A 21,219-nucleotide genomic window follows, 5' to 3' on the forward strand; every position below is an offset into this window, starting at 1 on the left:
TTAAATTGCCGCTTTCTCTGAGATTGTTGCCATATGGACCCCATCTAGGGTAGGTTTTAAATCTGTGGGCCAAATTAGCATCTCCTAGAGAACTGTGGTCAAACATTGCCCTCTAAGAAAGTGCTAATGTGCTTTGAGAACTCAGTATAGATCAGGCCATTGTTAAGATACAGTACTTAAACCTGAGGAAAGAGCTACAGGCAGGGCTAAGAAGAGCTTAATTAGAGGATAATTGAATCATAGAATCACAGAAATCAGGCTGCAAAGACTTATTAGGTCATCTTGTCCTCTGCACCTGTTCTGCAACTGCTTTGAGCAATTGCATTTACAGTCTAGTTAAAGCAACAGTTTCCAGTATTAACAACAAGGATTGAGATCTTTGCCCATTTGCTCATTTATTTTAGTTATTGTGTCTTCCTTAAAGATGTCATTTTTGTTGAAGCGTTGGGGGAAGGGGAGAATTTTGTAAATCTGCTGTACTGTAATACGGTATTTGAATTATGAATTAGGGTGTGAATGCTGAAACTGTATGTATTTCCTGTCCAAAGGACTCTTCAGGGAAGGATGTTTACACTGCATTGCACTTACCCCAGTGCAGTGCATGCTGGGGAATTAGGCTCCATGCTGTTGATACCGGCACACAAATAATCCTTCTGTTGTGCAGCATTATCTGTTTGGGAAAAGCTTGCTCTCCCCCCCCCCGTCCCCTTTTGCCGAGTCATAATGTAAATCTGTCCTGAAAGATGCTAGTTAACCTTAGCTGTTCATGCTATTAGAATTCTCACTATTCAGACAGATCAGTGCAATAATGCAGTACAGTTAGGAACTTTGGTACTATAAATGTTTGAGATGTGACCCATCTCATACATTTTAAGAACATAAGAACGGCCATACTGGGTCAGGCCAAAGGTCCATCCAGCCCAGTATCCTGTCTGCCGACAGTGGCCAATGCCAGGTGCCCCAGAGGGAGTGAACCTAACAGGTAATGATCAAGTGATCTCTCTCCTGCCATCCATCTCCACCCTCTGACAGAGTCTAGGAACACCATTCCTTACCCATCCTGGCTAATAGCCATTAATGGACTTAACCTCCATGAATTTATCTAGTTCTCTTTTTTTAAACCCTGTTATAGTCCTAGCCTTTACAACCTCCTCAGGCAAGGAGTTCTTACATTTTAAGACTGATAACTTTTGCCAAATGTTTGTTTGGAAATGCTACGAATAGTACTAACTTTTTTAACTGGAAACAATTTTCAACTATGGGATGAAGAACCACGATTTTGACCATGCAAGATCCTATGCTGTGAAACAGCATCTATGAACATGTTACAAAGTAACATTTTTTAAAACCGTCTCTCCAGAATTTAAAGGGACACTGTTAAAATAGGTTATGCTCTAAATTTTGCTAGTCTGTAAATATTTTTTATGCTTTTACCAAAAGTGATAGAAATATTTTCATTTAAACTAATTTTTAAAGAAATTGTAAAGAAAATGGTAGGGTAGATTTTGTTTTGGCTTTTTTTATTGGTTGTGTTTTTTTTTGTTTTGTTTTGTTTTTGGGGGGGTTTTTTAATTGACTAATCCTCTCCCTTATTGGAAACCTGAACACAACAGCACTGACTTAATGTATGAGTTCCAGAAAGTGAAACTGACTAAATAGGCCAATTCTGCTTCACTCTTCAGAGCAGAAATGGCAAAGATCTTCCAGTGTGTTTAATAAACACAGGTGGGGTGTGTAACATACAATTTTGAAATGGACTTTTTATTTGGACAATGCCCCCTTAGTGCAAGGAAACTGTTATCAAAACAAAGCACACACTACTCAACAGGCTCAGAATTTCTGTGCATTAGTTACAAAATGACTTTCTGATGAAGTGTTCTTTAATATTGTGTACGGTTGTAATGCTGGCAGTTTTCTTCTACTCAGTGTAATCTTGTGAATGGGTTTAGGATGAATTGCGGTTCACTGCTTTCTACTCACCATTGGATCTTTATAACAAACAAAAAGCCACCTTAGAGTTGCATTTTATGATAGCTAGAAACTCAGCAGGGTAACTCTCCAGTAAGAATAACTGAACCTGGACAGATTTGGTCAGTGATCTGTATCTTAATGCTATAAAGGAAGGCAGTTTATGTACCACAGTGTAACACTTGATGCTTATTTATAACTTCTCACAGAGAACATTGCAGGGAGCATAACAACATAATTCTGCAGTGGACAAATAAAAGTTGGAGGAATCTGAATATAAATGTTTAGTGCTTCATAGCATTTCTGAAGTGAGCTTCCTGAATTTTCATTTCCAGTTCAGTGTGAATGAACTATTGTACAAAAATAATCAGGGAGCTGCAGAACTTTAATTAGTTTGGTTGAACACAGGAATTTAAATGAAACCCATGCATTAGTAGTGGCTAGGTACTTCAGTATGGACGTGTGTTGTCATGTTAGCCACAGCCAGGCATGTCACTAACTAGTTAGCAAATGCTGAGGCAGGCAATAATTTGTGTTCATGCTAGAAACTGAGATTTTTCTCGAGAAAAATTTTTGTGCTATGGTTCCTGGATGATCACAAACAAGGCAGGGCTGTTGCAGGACGGAGCAGCCTTGTCTTATCTGAGTTGTGCTCTTATTTCTTCAATAGGTTCAAGGGCCTCAAGCCGACTGTTATCCTTCTCTCCCGAGGAATTTCCGACGCTGAAAGCAGCTGGCGAGCAGGACAAGGTTGGCAAAGAAAAGGGCGCCTTAGATCTGTCGTATGGGCCAGGACCAAGCCTCCGCCCCCAGAGTAAGTAAATGGCAGCATATTGCTTTCCTGCCAGCCAGCCAGCCACAACCCTTTAGATCATTTTTAAAAAAAGTGGAGAAATGGCCATCAGGCCAGTTTGCAGTAGTTTCGAATGCTTCCTCTCCCATGTTGTCTGTCACTCCTACAAGCCTCCATGGTCTGCTTGGCTCAGCAAATAACAACAAAATCTTAGGGCTGAAATTGGGCACTTGAGTTCTGCAGGACAGGCAGCTAAATATTTACTGTCATCTGCCTAATAATTGCCCTTTGTGTGAGGGAAGAAGGTTATGTTGGGCAGTGGGACGCAAATGAAATATTGTATCAGTTCTGTTCCCTAATGAACATTTGTCCGTAGCGCAAACTATCACTTAACTGTAGCAATACTTTTGATAGGAAATACCCACTATTGGGATAGCAGAGATGGTGTAGGTCAGTATTTGGGCTCACTGACAGCTAGTTGCATGCGTAAGCTTGCACAGTCACTGCTGCAGCAATTCCTTAGTAACAGTTGATGCTATCAGTCTCTTCTATGAAATGTCTGTAAATTTTCCATTGTTCCTTGATTTGTTCTTTCTCTCCTTTGACTTCAATTACGAAGCCACCAGGTAATTCTGAGCTGGAAACTCTTCGCTTGATGACCTTCGACATGTGCCTCCCCGACACTCACACATGTATTATTTCATTTTCAGATGTCACCAGTTGGAGGGAGGGCGGTGGGAGGAACATTACCTCTGCCACATCTCTGACCGCCTCCCCTCCTGAGCCGGGCAGCAAGAACTCTAGCACAGGAGATGGAGCCCCCTCCTCAGCGAGTGCCAGCGATCCTAAGGAGCCCTCTCTCCGCCCGGCTCAGCCTATCCGTAAAGGGGCTTCGCAGTTCATGGGAAATGCGTACCATCCGCCTACGTACCATGACATGCTACCTGCTTTTGTAAGTCCCTCTTCTCCCACGAGCTGTGTGCGCGTGTCCGTTTCTCCCTGATTGTAGAGTGTCACTGTTCCCACCCAAAGGAATTAATAGTGTGTGAGGGGGAAAAATGTCTGATTCTGCTACCAGAGGCACCAAATTTCCAGATTCTCCCCTCCCAGGTATTGCTCTGGGCCGGCTGAGATCTCTTCCCTTATTTGTCTTGCCATTCCCATCGTGTAGATTTCTCTGACGTTTGTCCTCAATAGCCAACGTAAGTACAACACTGATCCCCTCCATTCAGAAAGAAATGCCTGCGCCCGCTGAAAAGCCTCATTGCCTCTCAACTGGCACGGTAAAGGATGGTGTCCAAGATGACACCAGGCCTGCCAATCAGATAAATCTGAAATGTTCTCCCTCCCTTCTGAACCCCAGCACTAAAATGACCTTGTAATATTAATAAATATTTATCTTTTTGGCAAAGAAAAACCACTATGTTTATCATTGTTCTGTTTCAGATGTGTCCACAGCAGTCATCTGAGGTCCCTGGATCGCTGGACCGTGGGTCTTTCCCCCTTCCTCAGCTTCGGCTTGAGCCCCGTGTCCCTTTCAGACAATACCAGATGAATGACCAAGATGGGTAAGGCCTCCAGAACTGACTCACTTGCAGAGGAAAATTAATATAGGATAAGTTCCTTATCTTATGCAAGAATCTTATGAAACGAGCCAGCCTGGTGGATAAAGCTGTGTGCCTGGCTTCATTTAAAGCCTCGGTGTTTTGCTTCCTCTGCAGCAGGGTCAGGGAGTGTTACCGAGGCAGGAAGCTGAGCTTCCAGAAGCTGAGCGAGTCCTGCACATTGTTCAAGGAGCAGAAGAACCTCAAAAGAAATCCTGTCCAATCCTAGGTCATAAGGATGGTGTCTGTGACCTATAGGCATCCAGGAGGGGCTATTGGAGGCTCTATAATAAACAATGAGGGGAGAGGAGGGAGGATTTAAAGGGCAATGACAGTTGTTTGTAGGTTTGCTGCGTAAGCATGAGAGACACAATGTAGCTTAAACTGGTGCATTGTTATAAACTGCAGGCATATAGCTTCCCTGCCCTTTCCATCCTTCTCTCTTAACTGGTGTTTGCAGCAATATCTTTTTGTCTCACCATATAGAAAAGAGAATAGACCTGGGGTATCTCGCCCAACTCGTCCAGTTCGGCAGCAAGGAGAGCGGGCTCCCCGGCCCACCATTATCAACGCAGAAAACTTGAAGGAGCTGGATGAACTCGACACTGATGCAGATGATGGTTGGGCAGGTAAAGTGCCATTATCTTCTTGCTTCAAGCAAGCGGTAACTACCCAGGGAGTGAAGAGAATGAATTGCTAACCCCGCCATCCCAAAGAAAGACACTATTCATTCCCATGCTCCCCTGCCCTCCACACAAAAGAGGAGGGTGTTCCATGCAACGTGGCAGCTGCTGGTGGTGTAAATGATGGTACAATAGATGGTTCGGGTCCTCCCATCATGCTGTACTCAAGGAACTGGATCTGAGGATTCACAAGCTTGATAACACCATGTGGCAGAAAGGGAACCGCTGGAGCTGATCTTCCCTTCTGGGAAGAGATTGAGTCAAAGTTAGCCGCAAATCCTGAGAGTCCCATCGTCTCAGTGCATGCAGCTGAAGTCTCTAGCTATGTATGATCTCGGGCACAGGGTGCTTCATCTCAGTTTTCGTCCTCCCTGTCTGTAATGCACGCTACCAGTCTTCTGAAATCTGCCTGCGATTGAGATGTGTGGTCAAGACCTACGCTGCTTGTTTTCAATAGTCCTAACAATGCTGCTGTGCTTGGTCACTCAGTGTTTCTAAGTTGTGTCTGGTTTATGCCTATAGAGTGGTGCAGATCAAGATACTTTTCAGTTTGTTATACGGCCCTCTTTCTTTCCTGTGATGTATCCTTTCTTCACTCCCACCACCATAGGCATACATGACGAAGTGGATTACTCCGAGAAACTGAAGTTTAGCGAAGATGAGGAAGAGGAAGAAGCTCTTAAAGACGGAAGACAGAAATGGTAAGAGGTGTCTGTCTGAGATTCCATTGATGCTGCGTTCATACCTCCTGGTTTCTCTTTCAACAAGTGTAAAAATTATCATAGGCTATTTAAAATTTGTTCTAATCATCAAGAGGAAAGGCTTAACCCCCCCTCAACTTTATGGTATAACCTCATGGATTCCACTTTTCAAAATCTACGTTGAGACAGCTTTGTGGCATAGATAGGATACGTGACTGGGCGCCAGGAGACCTATGTTCTGTTCCTTGTTATGCCACTGACTAGCCTTGTGACCTTGGGCAAGTTACTTCATCTTTGTGTACCTCATTTCTTCCATCTGTAAAAATGGTGGCGTTAATACTTACACATCTTTACAAAGCTTTTTGAGATCTATGGATGAAAAGCCCAATATACGTGTCAAGTATTTTTGTTTGTTGGATTCTCTAGTCTCTCTTTCCATTGTATTGTAGCTTGTATAACAAGCCTTCTTATGACTTGATGAATGAGTTGAAAATGTGTTTTGAGGTGATTTGGAAATGGTAATATCAATGGCATTTGTACAACAGGAACAGCTGGGACCCCAGAAGGCAGCGACAGCTGTCCCTGAGCTCTGCAGACAGTGCAGATACTAAACACACCCTGGAGGAAGGAAAGAACTGGGGTGACCCAGTTGGTTTGTCTCGGTCAGTCGTCAAGGTGCAAGGCCCCCAGCAGCCTTCAAGGAAGCTGAATGGCTGGACCCCTGCATCAGAATATCAGGTATGTTGAAGTTGCATAAATTGGCTTGTGCTGACAGGACGCTTAATATAACAAATTACTCTGCTTCAGAATCCATGTTGAATTATACAAACGGCGGTCTAGCGCGAAGCACCCATTGTGACAAAATGAAATCTGAGTAAAGCGTGAGTAGTTTAATGAGCAGCTAATCACAACACATCATAACAGGCAGGAAGACTGGGAGAAGATATTCTTTTGAGCCTACCAACTCTGCTCCTAATCATTTGGAGGGTGGGTGCACTGCTGAATGATACAAAGCACTTCCTTTACTCCCAGCTGTAGAGATTTTCCCGTGCAACACCCCCAGGAGAGTGGGAATTTAAGCTGGGCCAGAATGCTTGGGTTGCCCCAAGACTTGTTTTGTGTGTGTCAATTTAGTAATGCTGTCTTTGGAATTTGTGCACGGTGGCAATCAGTTTCCATCAGAAAGCAGGGGTCAGGTTTTTGTGTATTTTCAAAAACTTTTTAAGCGTTTAGCAATTGAAGACTGAACCAAATGGGGTCGTGGACATAGTCTCAGCTAAGAAGCTCTCTGTAGGTGGAGGGGAGGGGTCGTACCTTGTGTAGGATTAAAAAGGTTAAGCTGCATGAGGCTAGTTTTTTCAGATGATGCTCAGTGGGGTATTCCTTCCTTTGGCAGAAGCCCCCACTGGGATGTATCCTCAGACAGCAGTCCTTGGAGGATAAAGAAGAAAAGGTGCCCCTGAGACAGAAGTTTGTCCACTCTGAGATCTCGGAAGCTGTTGAGCGAGCCAGGAGGCGACGTGAGGAGGAAGAGCGACGAGCCAGAGAGGAACGCCTGGCTGCCTGTGCTGCCAAACTCAAGCAGCTAGATCAGAAATGCAAACTGGCTCAGAAAACAGGAGAGACACAGAAACATGTGGAGAATGAAGATCTGAAACCCCCAAGTGTGGAAAAGAAGGTGGCTCAGGAGAATGGTCATACGTTCCGTAGAGGTAGGGAGATGTGACTCACCTTGCGTTTATATTATCGCCTTTTAGCTGAGCAAGGATGTAACCGCGCACTGCGGGGGCAAAGAGAGCGGTCGCAGGCTGCTTTGAGTCACATCACAAGGGATCCATTTTTTCTAGTTTTCTAAAGAACATTTATTTTGGGTCAATAACGTAGGGCCTCCTTTAAAGGGACACAATTGATTAAAAACTGTATTAAAAAGAAAAAAAAAATCCTACCACCCCAATTTCCTTATCCAAGTTACAAACAACACCTTACCTGATTAGACAGAATTTTTACAGTCTGATTTACTTATTATACTCTCTCTTTACTTGTCTCTCAATTTAGATGAGAACAAAGCCTCAAATTCCATTGTTGTTTATATAGTCAATTTCACTTTCAGGTTTTCATGCTTTAATACAACACTGCAATATTTAGGGTGCAAATACTGTAGAAAATGTTTAGAAAAACTTTCAATTTGGATGGTAGGCTTTTTCAGAGCTTAATTTGAAACAAACTAATTTAAGATGAGATTTGATGCAACCAGTGACACTTAAGTAGGTCCTTAAATACACATGAAGAGCAGCAGTTGGCTCTCAACAAAGGAATGGTGTGTATGTACAGTAACTCCTCACTTAACATTGTAGTTATATTCCTGAAAAATGCGACTTTAAGCGAAATGATGTTAAGCGAATCCAATTTCCCCATAAGAATTAATGTAAATGGGGGCGGGGGGTTAGGTTCCAGGGAAATTTTTTCCCCCAAAAAAAACACCCCCCCCCCCCCCCCACACACACACACTGTAAGTTTTAAACAAACAATTTAATACTGGTACACAGCAATGATGATTGTGAAGCTTGGTTGAGGTAGTGAAGTCAGAGGGTGGGATATTTCCCAGGGAATGCCTTCTGCTAAATGATGACTAGCAATTGGCTGAGCCCTCAAGAGTTAACTCGTTATTAATGTAGCCCCTCACTCTACAAGGCAGCACGAATGTAAGCGTGTGCTTCGCAGTATCATGTATATAGTTCGATTCAGTAGTAGTTTAGTTAGTATAGATAGTTTTCTCTCATAAGTTTCCTTTGGGGGTCTCCCCCCCCCAACACACATTTTCCCCGGCTCCAGGTATGCCTCGAGCTTTAAGCCATGCTCAGACTGCGGCAGGTTTATGCTGAGAAGTGACCCACACACTTGTGCTTGAAGTGTCTTGGGGACGGTCACCTTAGGGACCGTTGTAAAATCTGTAGAGGGTTTTGCCCCAGGACCCTCAAGGACAGAGAACAGCACCTCTGAGTTTTGCTTATGGAGGCAGCATTTCGGCCTCAGTCAGACCCTGGTGCGGCAGACCCAGCCCCAAGCGCCGCCTCCTCGGTGTGCAGCGCTCCGGCACCATCGACGCATGAGCCGGTGCCGAGGAAGGACTCCTCTAAGGACCCTCGGCACCCCCACGGCTCCACGCACAGGTCCAAGGCATCGGTCAGGCACGGGTCTCGCTCCCCAGTGCCTCATAAAAGAAAGAAGGCCGACAGAGGGCGCTCCCCGACCAGCATCAGCATTGACTCCTCATTTAGTTAATGTGGAAAGGCCAACTGGCTGATTAGTGGCCGTGTTCTGTGTGTCCTGCAGGAGATCTGTGCTCTAGAACTCTGCCTCTTGCTCCACCAAGGGTTAAAAAGTTCTAAAAAGTGTGTTTGAATCATAAGGGCAGGGGCAAGCACCTTGTCATTAAAATGACCCTTGTGGTCAATGTAAAGAGTGGCATTGGATTATTTTTCATTTTTCCTTGGTCAGAAGGATGGTGTAGCATTGGAAGGTCTCGGTAGGAGGGTTGTGTGAGCAGAGCAAGGAAAATGGAATGATCTTTAGGGCAGTCGAGGGAAGATAGCAGCTGAAATACTGTACATATGGTAGAGTATAATAGAGTGGAATGGCGAGTTCACCTGTGTAATACAATCACAATGTGCTCACAGCTCATATGTGCAGTGTTCTCACAGGTAGCCTAAGCTAGCAGCTTTATAATGTGGGCTATTCTTGTGGGCAGCAGAACTTAATCCAATCTTGTTTTCATCCCCCCCAGCTACTTCTGAATTTCATGCCCAGGATGTCTCTGTTGGTTATCTAGAAGAGGAAACCACAGCCACAGCAGTAGCTGCCCAAAACAGCACCGAGGAGGAGATTAGAGAAGCCACATCCCCAGCACAAGAGTTCAACAAATACCAGAAATCACTTCCTCCAAGATTCCAGAGGCAGCAACAGCAGCAGGTAAGAGGTCTGACAGCTCCGCCTTCCCCCCACCAACACACTCACACACTCACACTCACACACTCTCTCTCTCTCTCCACTGCACACCCTCATCAAACGTTGTTGTTTATTTGGGGCCAAATCTTATGCTCAGCACCAAGTAACCAGGCTTTGTGCTAGGGAGGTCCAGGGGGTGGGAAACAGGAATCTTCCTCCTAGCTCTGCTCTTCAGCATGCTTGGACACAAGAATCCCCTACGGAGCTGTACTTGGGGATATAGATTTTCTGTGTAGGCTGCACACATCTTACAAGCCCTTGTTCATCGCTTCTGAGATTATGAGGCTGGAAGAGACCATTGTGATTATCTAGTTCTAGTCTGACATCCTGTAGTCCATGGGACTTTTCCTGATCAGTCTTGATGTAAAATTTCCAGTGATGGAGAGTCCATCATAACCCTTGGAAAATTGTTCCTGTTGTTAATTACCCTCACTGTTTAAAAAGAAATAAATGGAGCCTTATTGCTAGTTGAATGAATCTAGCTTCAACTTCCAGCCATTGGATTTTTTTAGACCTTTGTTTGTTAGATTGAAGAGCCCATTATTATCAAATTTCTTCTCCTTGTGTAGGTACCTACAGTCTGTGATCAAATCACCCCGTAACCACCTCTTTGTTAAATTAAATAAAATGAGCTCCTTGAGCCTTTCATTGTAAGATGTGTTTTCCAGTCCTACATCTAGAGGCTTCTGTGGTTGGGGAAGCAATGGGTGGGAGAGCAGGATTTGCCCCTTTGTCTCTGCCATTCACTTTAAAGAATAGCACTAGACCAGTGGTTCCCAAACTTGGTTTGCGGCTTGTTCAGGGTAAGCCCCTGGCAGGCCGTGAGACGCTTTGTTTACCTGAGTGTCCGCAGGTATGGCCGCTCGCAGCTCCCAGTGGCTGCGGTTCGCAGCTCCCATTGGCCGGGAACGGCGAGCGGCCATACCTGCGGACGATCAGGTAAACAAAGTGTGTCATGGCCTATCAGGGGCTTACCCTGAACAAGCCGCAAACCAAGTTTGGGAGCCACTGTACTAGACGATGTGTGAAGTGTTGGCTTGTATGCTAAACTTGTCTTGTTGCCTCCTGGCAGTATCATTTTAGGGTTATGTAGTTTTTAAAACAGAGCTCTGGGTTGTAAGGTTGTTGCCAGGATCATCGGAATCAAATACACACAGAGGGGTGGGTTCCTCTTCCCATGGCCAAAATTAAAGGTGCAGCAGTGGGGTCTTCTCCTACCAATGCAGCGCTGCCACTGTGGGCCTGATCCAACATGGTGCTTTGCACCCTTGGCTCACATGGCCTTCAGTGGGAGCAAAGCGTGCTTAGCACTTTGCTGGATCAGGCCCCTTGTGAACATGTCCCCTAACTCCCACTGACCAAGATGTATGTCAGAGATCTCTCCGCTCCCCAGGGAGTGGGTGGGTGCTAACAGGCCCAGGCATGCATGGAAGGGGAAATAAAGGAGGCTGCAGGGGGCGGTCAAACCCTTGTGCAATAGGTCTATTTTCTTAGTAGACTTGGACTCTAATATGAAATACATCTACTGAGAGTTCCTCGCTCTGTACCCATGTTTTGGAATGTGGTCAGCTGTCTGCCTATTAGAAGAGCCCACTGTTGCATCTTCGGTTGGCAGGTGATTATGCCCTGCCTCAAATGGGTCTCCGGGGTGTGGAACTGGAATGTGTCGCAGTCCACCTCCTCCCTGTTCTGTGTAAAGATGGTGTTTGCAGTTTGCCTGCTACTTGCCTTCTATTACTCTGCCCCCCCATCCCTTTTGTCCTGTATTGGCTCCTTCAGTTCAGCTTATTGGTTTGAATTTTAAGTGTGTAGTTGGTTTTAAGTTTTTATTTCATTACAGAATGTTCTTCAGTGCCATGCCCAGCCTGGATTGCTCTATAACTATGATTTCCTCACCTCTCCTTTATAGCTGCCACTAGCCACTTCTGTGTGAGCAGCACTACGAGAGTGCATCCAGGCTTGGAATGATTAGATGTTCATTGTAATCTTTCACAGAGTAGCCATTTGTGCATCAGTCTCACGGGGAGCATCTATGGTTACAAAAAGGGTAATTATATCTAGGCTTGGAAGGATTAGATTTTTTTATTGATAAATGGTAAAAATTGATTTCACCGTGTGCGCGCGCGCGCACACGCACGCACACAAAAACTGGCAAGAAAATATACAATACGTGAAATTTACAGATAGGAAAGGTAAGAAAAATGACTGAGAACCAGCTTAAGGATATTTTAACATGTGATGTTGACAGTTTGTGTTTTAACAGTTATAAAGCTTTTTAACTTTTTGAATCTCATTGTCTGCTGTCATTCAATAATTGTCTGATGCCCTCATAATTTCCTGCAACTATGCAAATTTAATTTGATTAAAAATTGAAAAAATGCTTAATATAAACATGGATGTTTTCCCATCAAAATTATTACAAAATAAAAATTGAATTCTGCCAAGCCTAATTATATCGCTAAATTAATATAGCCCTGATGTTTAGCTTGGGGTTTTAATAATTACTCTTCAGTGTCATGTTACTCCATAATTATTATTGTGGTTGATAAGTATTTTGGTGACTCAAAGATACAGCACTAACGGTTGCTACAGTTACTTTATATAAAATGAAGGCTGTCAAGCTCAAAATCCAATATTTCTAAATGTCCTCCCTGTCATACTAACATCATCTTGAATTATTACCACAGGAAGAATATTTTTAAAAAAGTCTTGTTTTATTTTTCATCTTTTGTGTGGCTAGTACAGATAGGTTAGTTTCACTTGTGGTTCTCATCTCCTTGTACTGCTTGCTATTCCATTAGGGATGTTGCAGTCAAAAATGATAATACAACCTGCTGTCATAAACTTTATTTTGTTAATTTTTTCTCCCCCAAGATTCCAGTGCAGTAGATAAATGTAAAGCTAAGAATAGAGTCATCTTTCCTGTTTGGTTACTTCTGCACTATGGCGGGGAGAAAGCAGCTTTTAAATCTCACCTGGCTTCTCCTGCAAAAGCTTCATGCTGGGTGTAGTACGTTGCTTACCTCCAGTAGGTGGTCCCCATAGAAGTCAGATATCAGCGTTATTCCTGGTAGGAATCATTCACAGCAGTGACACACTTTTCAACCCCTAACCCCTACCAACAGCAATAACAAATCTTAAAATTCCTACCCCAAGAAGGGATTTTTATTCTGTGAAAAGGGAGAAGTGCCAGTGGTTCCTTGAAGTTCACTGGGCACTTCACTGTTGCTATTGATCTTACATGGAAGGTGCTCAAATACTACTACTATTTATTATTTGTATTACTGGACCACATTGTACTAGGTTCTGTACAAACCACAGAACACAAAGACGGTCCCTGCCCCCTGGGGCTTACAGACTAAATATAAGACAAGAGACAACAGATGGATACAGTACAGTGGTGATGGACAGCAATATAAAGCCCTACAAGCTTGTCTTCACTGCAGATTTGGCTCAGGTTATCTACACTTGGGCTAGCCTAACTCAAGTGAGCGTAACCACACTGCAAAACAGCAACACAGAGTGATCAGATCTGCAGCAAAGAATAGCCACATCCCTTCTGTGTTCCTAGCTCGAGCACTCAAGCTTCCATCTGTACCTCCTGACAGGCAAGCTAGCTCGCTCGAGTGTAAAGCATCACTTAACTCTAGCTAGAGATTCTTGTTTGTGGATGGGAGTCAGATTAGGAGCAACACTTGAAGCTAACATGTTAGTGAAGACAAGACCAAAGATGGATGGAAATATTTTCAAGATCAAGCCCTTAGGGGGGTAATATTCATATGGAAAATCAGCACAATAACTGCTCAAATTTACTTATATATAGCTGTTAAAATGCCAACACCTATTTTATGTTGTTGTTTAAAATATCCTCTCTCTTCTGTTTGTATTTGGTTCGGTACAACCTTAATCAGGGCCTAACTCCTGGGCGTAAACTATTTGTCTGCCCTCCTTTTTGAATTATAAAAACAATATGAAGAATGAGACCAGAGTTCAAAGGGTATTTAGGCGCAGTCATGTTAAAAGCAGGGCCATGACTACGTAGGTTCCCAGACCATTCCATTCCCTAGCTATATGGAAGTCACAGCGGTTACTGCAGTCCTGCTTTGCTTCATGGGCTGGTAGAAGAGGATTCATTCCTTCTGCAGTCTCCCAATACACAGCTCATGCTGTGAGCTGGAACTGTGATTTACCTCATAACTAGAAGCTGACTCCATTGCAGTGACACTAAGTACCTTTCCCAGATCTGAAGACGAGCTCTGTGTAACTCAAAATCTTCTCTCTTTCACTAACAGAGGTTGGTCCGATGAAAGATATTACCTCACCCACCTTATCTCTCTCTTGCAGTGTGACAGATTTGAATGGTGGGCAAGGGATTCCCTATTGCAGGGGTAGGCAACCTATGGCACGCGTGCCAAAGGCATCACATGAGCTGATTTTCAGTTTCACTCACACTGCCTGGGTCCTGGCCACCGGTTCGGGGGGCTCTGCATTTTAATTTAATTTTAAATGAAGCTTCTTAAACATTTTAAAAACCTTATTTACTTTACATACAACAATAGTTTAGTTATATATTATAGATTTATAGAAAGAGGCCTTCTAAAAAGTTAAAATGTATTACTGGCACGTGAAACCTTAAATTAGAGTGAATAAATGAAGCCTCGGCACACCACTTGTGAAAGGTTGCCGACCCCTGCCTTATTGCCATGGTGTTGTGTCCGGGTCAGAACTTTAGGGCTTTGTGACTTATTCCTTTCTCATCTGGTTGTCTCCATGGAGGAAGTAAAATGCTCTGGCTAGCCTGGAAGGTTGCATCTGTGTCATATAGGCAAAATTTCCGAAGTCCTTTTGTCTTTCTAGTGGATAATTCAGTCATATGCATAGCACATATGGTATTAGTTGTGGCTAGTAACATACAGTGTGAATCCCACAGAATGGCTAAATGCTGCTGCTGAAATGGCCTACATGTAAGGTTGGTGGAGTGGCTTAGCTTTTAGGGGAAATAGATTCTCTGTTTTCAAACGTAACTGTTTGATGCAGCCTGATTTTATTGCAGCTGTTGGATGGGTTACTTCAATCTATTATCCTGACTCAAGAGTTGCCTGGTACTGCTCATTTAGTTTAGAACGAATGAACTGAAGTCTTCAGTGCCTTTGTTATCAGGGAGTCTGTTTAAGTGAAATGTTAGACTCCCTTTGATGTTATCCTTGTTGATGATTTGAGTAGCAAGAAGCAAAGATTCCCAAGATTGTCGTGTTTGGTATCTTTTAAAGGCCTTTCACACCTAAGCATACCTGGAATTGAGAGCACATTATAGAAAAAACAACTTACTTAGCTAGTATCCATGTTCCTGATGCTTATTATTAAAGTGATTTGTCTTTTTAGATACATGTTGCTTTTGTTATTGTCCCTCCCAGCTTCTCTTCTCCTAATGCTGGATCCTGCAGGGAAGTTGTAATCTTGCTCTGGGATATTGAGCTGTAGTGGAAGCTCTTATACTGTGACAAATACTCCATGATTATTTCAGTGAGGGGTTCAGTGGACGAGAAGGGAGTTGACCCTTTAATAAACATTTTCAGCGTCTGGTAACTTTGTAAACATAGTATTTAAAAAATTGAATCAGGTTTGACCAATAAATATAACTTGTTCTAATTGGTTTTGTTACATTTTGAAGGTTTTCCCCAGAATATAAAATTCCTTCTGTGTGTAGTTTCTACCTGGACTTTTGGCTAAGATCATATGTCAAATCAGATAAATATCTGTTCTATTCCTTTATCAGGGGATTGTATCCTGCCCTGTCAGGGTAATGGAATGGGATGACCTCATGGTTGCTTCATCTTTCAGAATAATACATAGGAAATACTATAAGATTTTAATGTTCTCTTAACTGAACTTATTTCCTTTATATGTAATCTCTCTGGTTAATAAGTTTTAGTAGTAGTATCTATATGCACTAAATATCAAGTGATCAAATTCCCTCCAGTGAGAAGCAGCATCTACATTATTTGAACCAGATTAGTAAATTGTGTTTGACAGGAAAATGCTGTTAAAAATCTCCTGTGTCTCTGATGTGTTGCTGTGAAATGTAATGCTGTGATCTAGCAGCACCAGGAATACTTGTGAGAAGAAGACAGCAATTCAGCGTGAGCTGACGTATGCATCTAAAGAAGCACAGGCTGCTCCCTATCAAACCTGGTAGTGAACTGCCCACATCTGTTGTCATTCCTACCCAAGGCAGAAAGATGCTACATTCTTTGGTTCTTTTGAGTTTATAATGCAAGCTTGTGTGCAAGCTGGCCTACACCAAAGAAAATGCACTCATGACTCATGTCCTGCTATATACAGATGATTGAGGTCTGTGCTAACCTGTCTCATTGTTCTGCCTACCCAGGAGCAGCTGTATAAGATGCAGCATTGGCAGCAACAGCAGGTCTATCCTCCACCATCCCATTCCCATCCTCAGCGTACGTTCTACCCACCACACCCTCAGATGCTCGGCTTTGATCCTCGCTGGATGATGATGCCGTCTTACATGGACCCTCGTATGGCTCAGGGCCGTACCCCTGTGGATTTTTACCCTTCGGCCCTTCATCCTTCAGGTAAATTTTTTTTTTTTCTGGCCTTTCTTACTCTCCGATGCTATCCTGACTCAGTTTCTGGACCATATCTGTGGCCTTTTCCCTAGAACTTAGATTCATGAGACTGAGAGTTGATGGGACTTTTACATTCAGTAACCTGTAAAGAATTAATTGCAAAGAGCAAGCTACATTCTTTTGGGTTCTGACTAGTCCCCAGGTGTATAATGCCTTGAGGACTGATCACTTTCCTAAGGCTTCAGGCCACGAGGAGTGCTGTGCCAGACAAGAGGGTGGGTTTTTGGCTGTTGAGATGCAGGTTAGGACCCTTCGAGGGAGGAGCTATCCCAATCGGCTTTGCCTTCCTGAAATCCTGTCTTCTGTCGTACCAAGCTTACCTTGGCCCAGACGTCTCATCCTTGCTTTCTGTTGTCGACCCTCTCCAGGGATTGGGAAGAGTCAAAAGGGAGGTGAGGGCTGATGAATAGGCAGCACTAGGATGTGTACTTGGAGTTTGGGGTGGCATAGGGAATGCCTAAGAGTACCCCCACACCTAGTCATGTGCTGCCTGGGGGCTCTCATTTCATAGCAGGGAGAGACCCCCCGCAGGAATGGAGGGAAGGGGTCTGGTGTGGTAGAGAAGGAAAGAAAGGAGAGGGCTGGAGATGGTTTTACTCACAAAACCTTATTAGATCCCCTAAGGAAAGGTAGGACAAGCCAAAAAGTCCTGCCTCAGGTTATATGCTCCTAGCACTTATTAATCCTGTATTTAATTTGCCAGAGATGGGCATGTAAACAGTAGGATGATTAAACCAGTGCCTTATGTTCGTGGTTATTTTGTATTTCTTACCCACTCCCTCCGCTCCTTGCTCCCAGGCCAGTGAAGTTCTGTATTGCTATGCTTAGGCTTGGCTATGAAAGTTGCTCTAAATAGCGGCCCTAAGGATCCTTGCTTCCCTTTCATTCTGAGTCAGTTGCTTTCCTCTTTATATGTCTCTTGATCTCAGTTTTCCTTTTTAAAAGGTTTCCATGGGTCCATTCATCTACCACCCAGGAGGGAGAGGGAGATGACCTGCCCTAAGGCTGTAAAATGCTGCTTGGCTATGCGCCTCTAGTGTTACAGCTTGAATTCTTTCTTCTGTTCAGGAATTATGAAGCCCATGATTCAGCAGGACTCCATCAATGGGAGCGGCTGCAGGTCTGAAGAGCAGAACTGTCAGCCATCGTTGCAGCAGGAAAGGAAAGCTGCCTCCATGGACCCTGCCCCAGTGTGGGGCCAGGAAAGCTACACATCCCTGCAGAACAAAGGATACCCATTACCACATCAAAAACAGACGGAGAACATGAGCATGGAGGGACTGCATACCAGGTGAGGGCAAAACCGTACCATTCTGTACTGGGAGCGCCTCTTCCCTTGAAGAGTGGGTTTGGGGTCTACCCATAAGACTTCTTCAAAGAGCAGGAGAAGGTATTTTTGGTCACCTGTGTTCCCTTGAGTGCTGTGTAGTGATAGGCTAAAACACCATTGAGTTCTTGCGTATAAGAAGATTAAATCCAGTATGTGTAATCAAAGCTTTATAACTTTAAAAACTAGAGAGACTCTAACTGATTCTCATTGGACCTTACCTTTCTGCCCTGGGGCTTTGCAGGAGCTCCCTCAGTGGGGAGAGGCAGTTTTTGCTTATGTAGACAGCTGTCAAAAATTCTGGCTAACTCCATGGGTGTCTCTTACTTTTATTTTATTTCATTTTTTTAATCAGTGGTCCTTACCACTCTGATGACTCTGAATCAAGCTGCTAATTTTGAAATCACTACAAAGATTGGAGGCTGACTCCACATTCAGTTCCTGAGTATACCTCCCTTGTTTTTATTTTCTGTGCAGAAACCACTGACTTTTGTTCATCAGCTCTGCCTGACCTGGTTGACTGGGGCCATGGCAGATCAATAAATCCAGCAGTCAAGTATTTTATAGCTTGGTCTGTCATGATTTAAAGTAGATAACTAAACTGCATTTATTTCTTTATTTGTACTGTGTTCAGCCTGGAGACCTGGAGCTGTGCTTCAATCACATTGACTGACTGACTGACTGACTGACTTTGTTCTGGTTCCTTTTCAGGAGTGACAGCTCTTACTCTGCCTCATCTGGAAGATCAGAGGGCATAAATGCCCAGCGAGATCTCTTTGAGGAGAGAGGGGATGAGTACTTAAACACTTTTGACAAGAAGGCCCAAGCTGACTTTGACAGCAGTATATCTTCTCAAAGAATAGGCCAGGATCTTTTGTTTCAGCACCAGGAGACCGTGCAAGATGCATGCGTTTCTGGCGCCCGCCATGCAAGCTTACGGTGTTCTCCCCTGGAGTCTGACTTTATACAAGTTGATAAAAAACCTGAGTATAATGGTTGGGACATCAACCACCATCAGAAATCCTCGGAAGCTGCAGCAGAGGCAGATGAAGAAGTGCCCAGGGATGAGCAGTCATTTAGTGCTGACCCATGGAAGAAAGAAGGTGCTGCCAGCAAGCAACCTGCTGAAGAGACGGATTGGGCTCCTGAGAACAGAAACACTAACAGTCAGCACCAGGAGCAGATGGGGAGGACCCGGAGGTCTGGCCCAATTAAAAAACCAGTCCTGAAAGCCCTCAAGGTTGAGGAGAAGGAGAAAGAGCAGGAGAAGATTAAACTAGAAGGAGAAGAGGTCTCTCACCCAGCAAAAGAGAAAGCACCTGTCTATAAGGTGGAGAATGATTCAGAAGATTCATCAACCTTGCTAAACTCCACTCATTACCTGCTGGACGAAAAGGGTTCTTCCCAAGCCAGTTTCACCCAAGATGCTGAGAAATCTCAGGAGGAAGAGGAAGAGGAGGAAGAGGAGGAGAAGACTGAAAGGGCATGGGAGAATAAGCTTTCCAGAGAGTCTAATGACCTCCCTCCCACAAAAAGAAACAACTGGATCTTTATTGATGAGGAACAAGCCTTTGGTGGGAGAGGCCAAGGCCGAGGGAGAGGCAGAGGCTTTAGAGAGTTCACTTTCAGAGGCCGTGGCACTGCTGTTAGTGGCAGGGGTGTCTATAACAACCAAAGAAGCAGCAGAGGGCGGGGTCTACGGGAGTTCAATCAGCCGGAAGACTTCCCGAGGGGCAAGCCCAGGCGCAGGATTGCTAGCGAGACACATAGTGAAGGGTCTGAGTACGAGGAGCTCCCCAAGCGGCGCCGGCAGAGGGGTTCTGAAAACAGCAATGAAAGCTCCCTCCTAGAGAGGGAGGAGAGCGACCTGAAGAAGGGAGACTTCAAAGATTCTTGGAGGTCCAATAAAGTCTACTCTGACGATCACAGCAGCCTTGATGCCAAGGTGAGGGCCCCGAGAGCTTTTGGGAGGTCTCTGCCCCCACGACTGAGCAACTCTGGGTACGGGCGAAGAGGCTTCATGGCGAAGGAGCCTTCCCAGTGGCAGGGCAGAAGCGGGGGAACCACATGGCAGGAGTACAGCCACTGCCCTCCATCAGACACTTTTGGGATTAGGCGACAGTCTGACAGGGACTATATCCAAGATTCTTACAAGCACGCGGACTCCTTCACTGGCAGGAGTTTTGAGGAGAATCACATTGACAACAGAAGGCCCTTGTTCCAGGAGGATTACACTGCAGATCAAGAGAACATAGAAAACAGGCCATTCAGGAGGCGGCGTCCCCCTCGTCAAGACAAGCCCCCCCGATTCAGGCGCCTGAGACAAGAGAGAGAATCTGTCGGCCAGTGGAACCCCGAGGAAGGTGGAACCAGCCTGTTGCCCAGCCAATGGCCCGGGAGACCCAAGCTGACCACGGTGGAGAAGAATGGTGTCTCTGGCAGGAGGTCTCCTGAGCTGTCCTATCAGAACTCGTCAGATCATGCCAATGAGGAGTGGGAGACAGCGTCTGAAAGCAGCGACTTCAGTGAGAGACGGGAGAGACGCGATGGTGTTTTGGAGAGTGAAGCGCAGCTGGATGGTGGCCTTGCCGGTGGCAGCTTGGGAGAGAAGAGAGAGTTGGCAAAGAGGAGTTTCTCAAGCCAGAGGCCCCTAGTGGACAGACAGAGCCGTAAGGCTGAACCAGCAGGGTTTGGGGAGCAATTGGTAAGGGCCGGTGGAGGAGCTGCTTCCCGGTTCGAGAGCCAGCAGAATGGGATGCCAATGAAAAGCAAAAGGTAAACTCAAAGTCTGACGTACAACACGTGCTCTGTGCATGCGTCACCACATGTGTAAATATCCCTGTGGCAAACTGGACTTGCAGGCAAGAAGGGGTTGACTCATGCAGAGATGTTGGCTGTGCTTCCTTTTATCACACACAGATGACTTTTAGCACCAATTATCCATCTGTGTGTTGTTCATTGGCTTCACAAACATGTATATTCATTTGAGCCTGCTGTACCTCTGATGCTTTTGCTGGAACACTACTTGTGGTGGGAGTTCCAGCTTGTCTTTGTTTCAGAAGAGTGGTTGGTAATGGCTGGTGCTGCCTGAGCTGCCACCCTTCTTTAACCTCTTTAAATCCTATAATGCAACGGCAGATCACGCTTGTGCATCCCATCAATTCAAGTGCTAGAGAGTTAACAGAGACCTCTTGGTCACCGACTCCAAACTCTCCAACCCTCCTCCAGTGAATCCCAGCTGGGGTATGGCCCTGGCAGTTGTGGAAAGTTTGGAAGGCTTGTTTCCTCGGTAATGACCTGATGGGAATGCAGAGGTGAAATGTCATTTATTTAAGTAGATTTCTCTACTTCAAAGCTTTTCTAGATCCACAGCAGTAGCTGTGGCTTGTGCACAGTGTGGGGAGTTCCCGGGTCTAGCCATGCTTGAATAGACTTTTTCAAAACCATTGCTGCTTGGCGATGAATGGAAGGCAGCACTCCTTTCATAG

General features: G+C 44.7%; 1 protein-coding gene across 4 annotated transcripts in view; it reads left to right on the forward strand.

Annotated features, from left to right (window-relative positions):
• The window catches only part of PRRC2B (proline rich coiled-coil 2B), a 68,945-nt gene that overhangs the window by 23,322 nt on the left and 24,404 nt on the right, over window positions 1-21,219 (forward strand). For all 4 annotated transcript variants that reach the window (XM_024193061.2, XM_024193062.2, XM_024193064.2 and 1 more), the window contains exons 6-16: window positions 2,639-2,782; window positions 3,472-3,713; window positions 4,208-4,329; window positions 4,852-4,994; window positions 5,659-5,749; window positions 6,295-6,487; window positions 7,146-7,461; window positions 9,534-9,718; window positions 16,143-16,350; window positions 17,473-17,695; window positions 18,443-20,506. In XM_024193061.2, coding sequence (XP_024048829.1) covers window positions 2,639-2,782; window positions 3,472-3,713; window positions 4,208-4,329; window positions 4,852-4,994; window positions 5,659-5,749; window positions 6,295-6,487; window positions 7,146-7,461; window positions 9,534-9,718; window positions 16,143-16,350; window positions 17,473-17,695; window positions 18,443-20,506 — 3,931 coding nt within the window. The remainder of the gene's footprint in view (window positions 1-2,638; window positions 2,783-3,471; window positions 3,714-4,207; window positions 4,330-4,851; window positions 4,995-5,658; window positions 5,750-6,294; window positions 6,488-7,145; window positions 7,462-9,533; window positions 9,719-16,142; window positions 16,351-17,472; window positions 17,696-18,442; window positions 20,507-21,219) is intronic.

This window comes from Terrapene carolina, unplaced genomic scaffold, assembly GCF_002925995.2.
Source record: "Terrapene carolina triunguis isolate 2854851 unplaced genomic scaffold, T_m_triunguis-2.0 Scaffold238, whole genome shotgun sequence".
NCBI lineage: Eukaryota > Metazoa > Chordata > Testudines > Emydidae > Terrapene > Terrapene triunguis.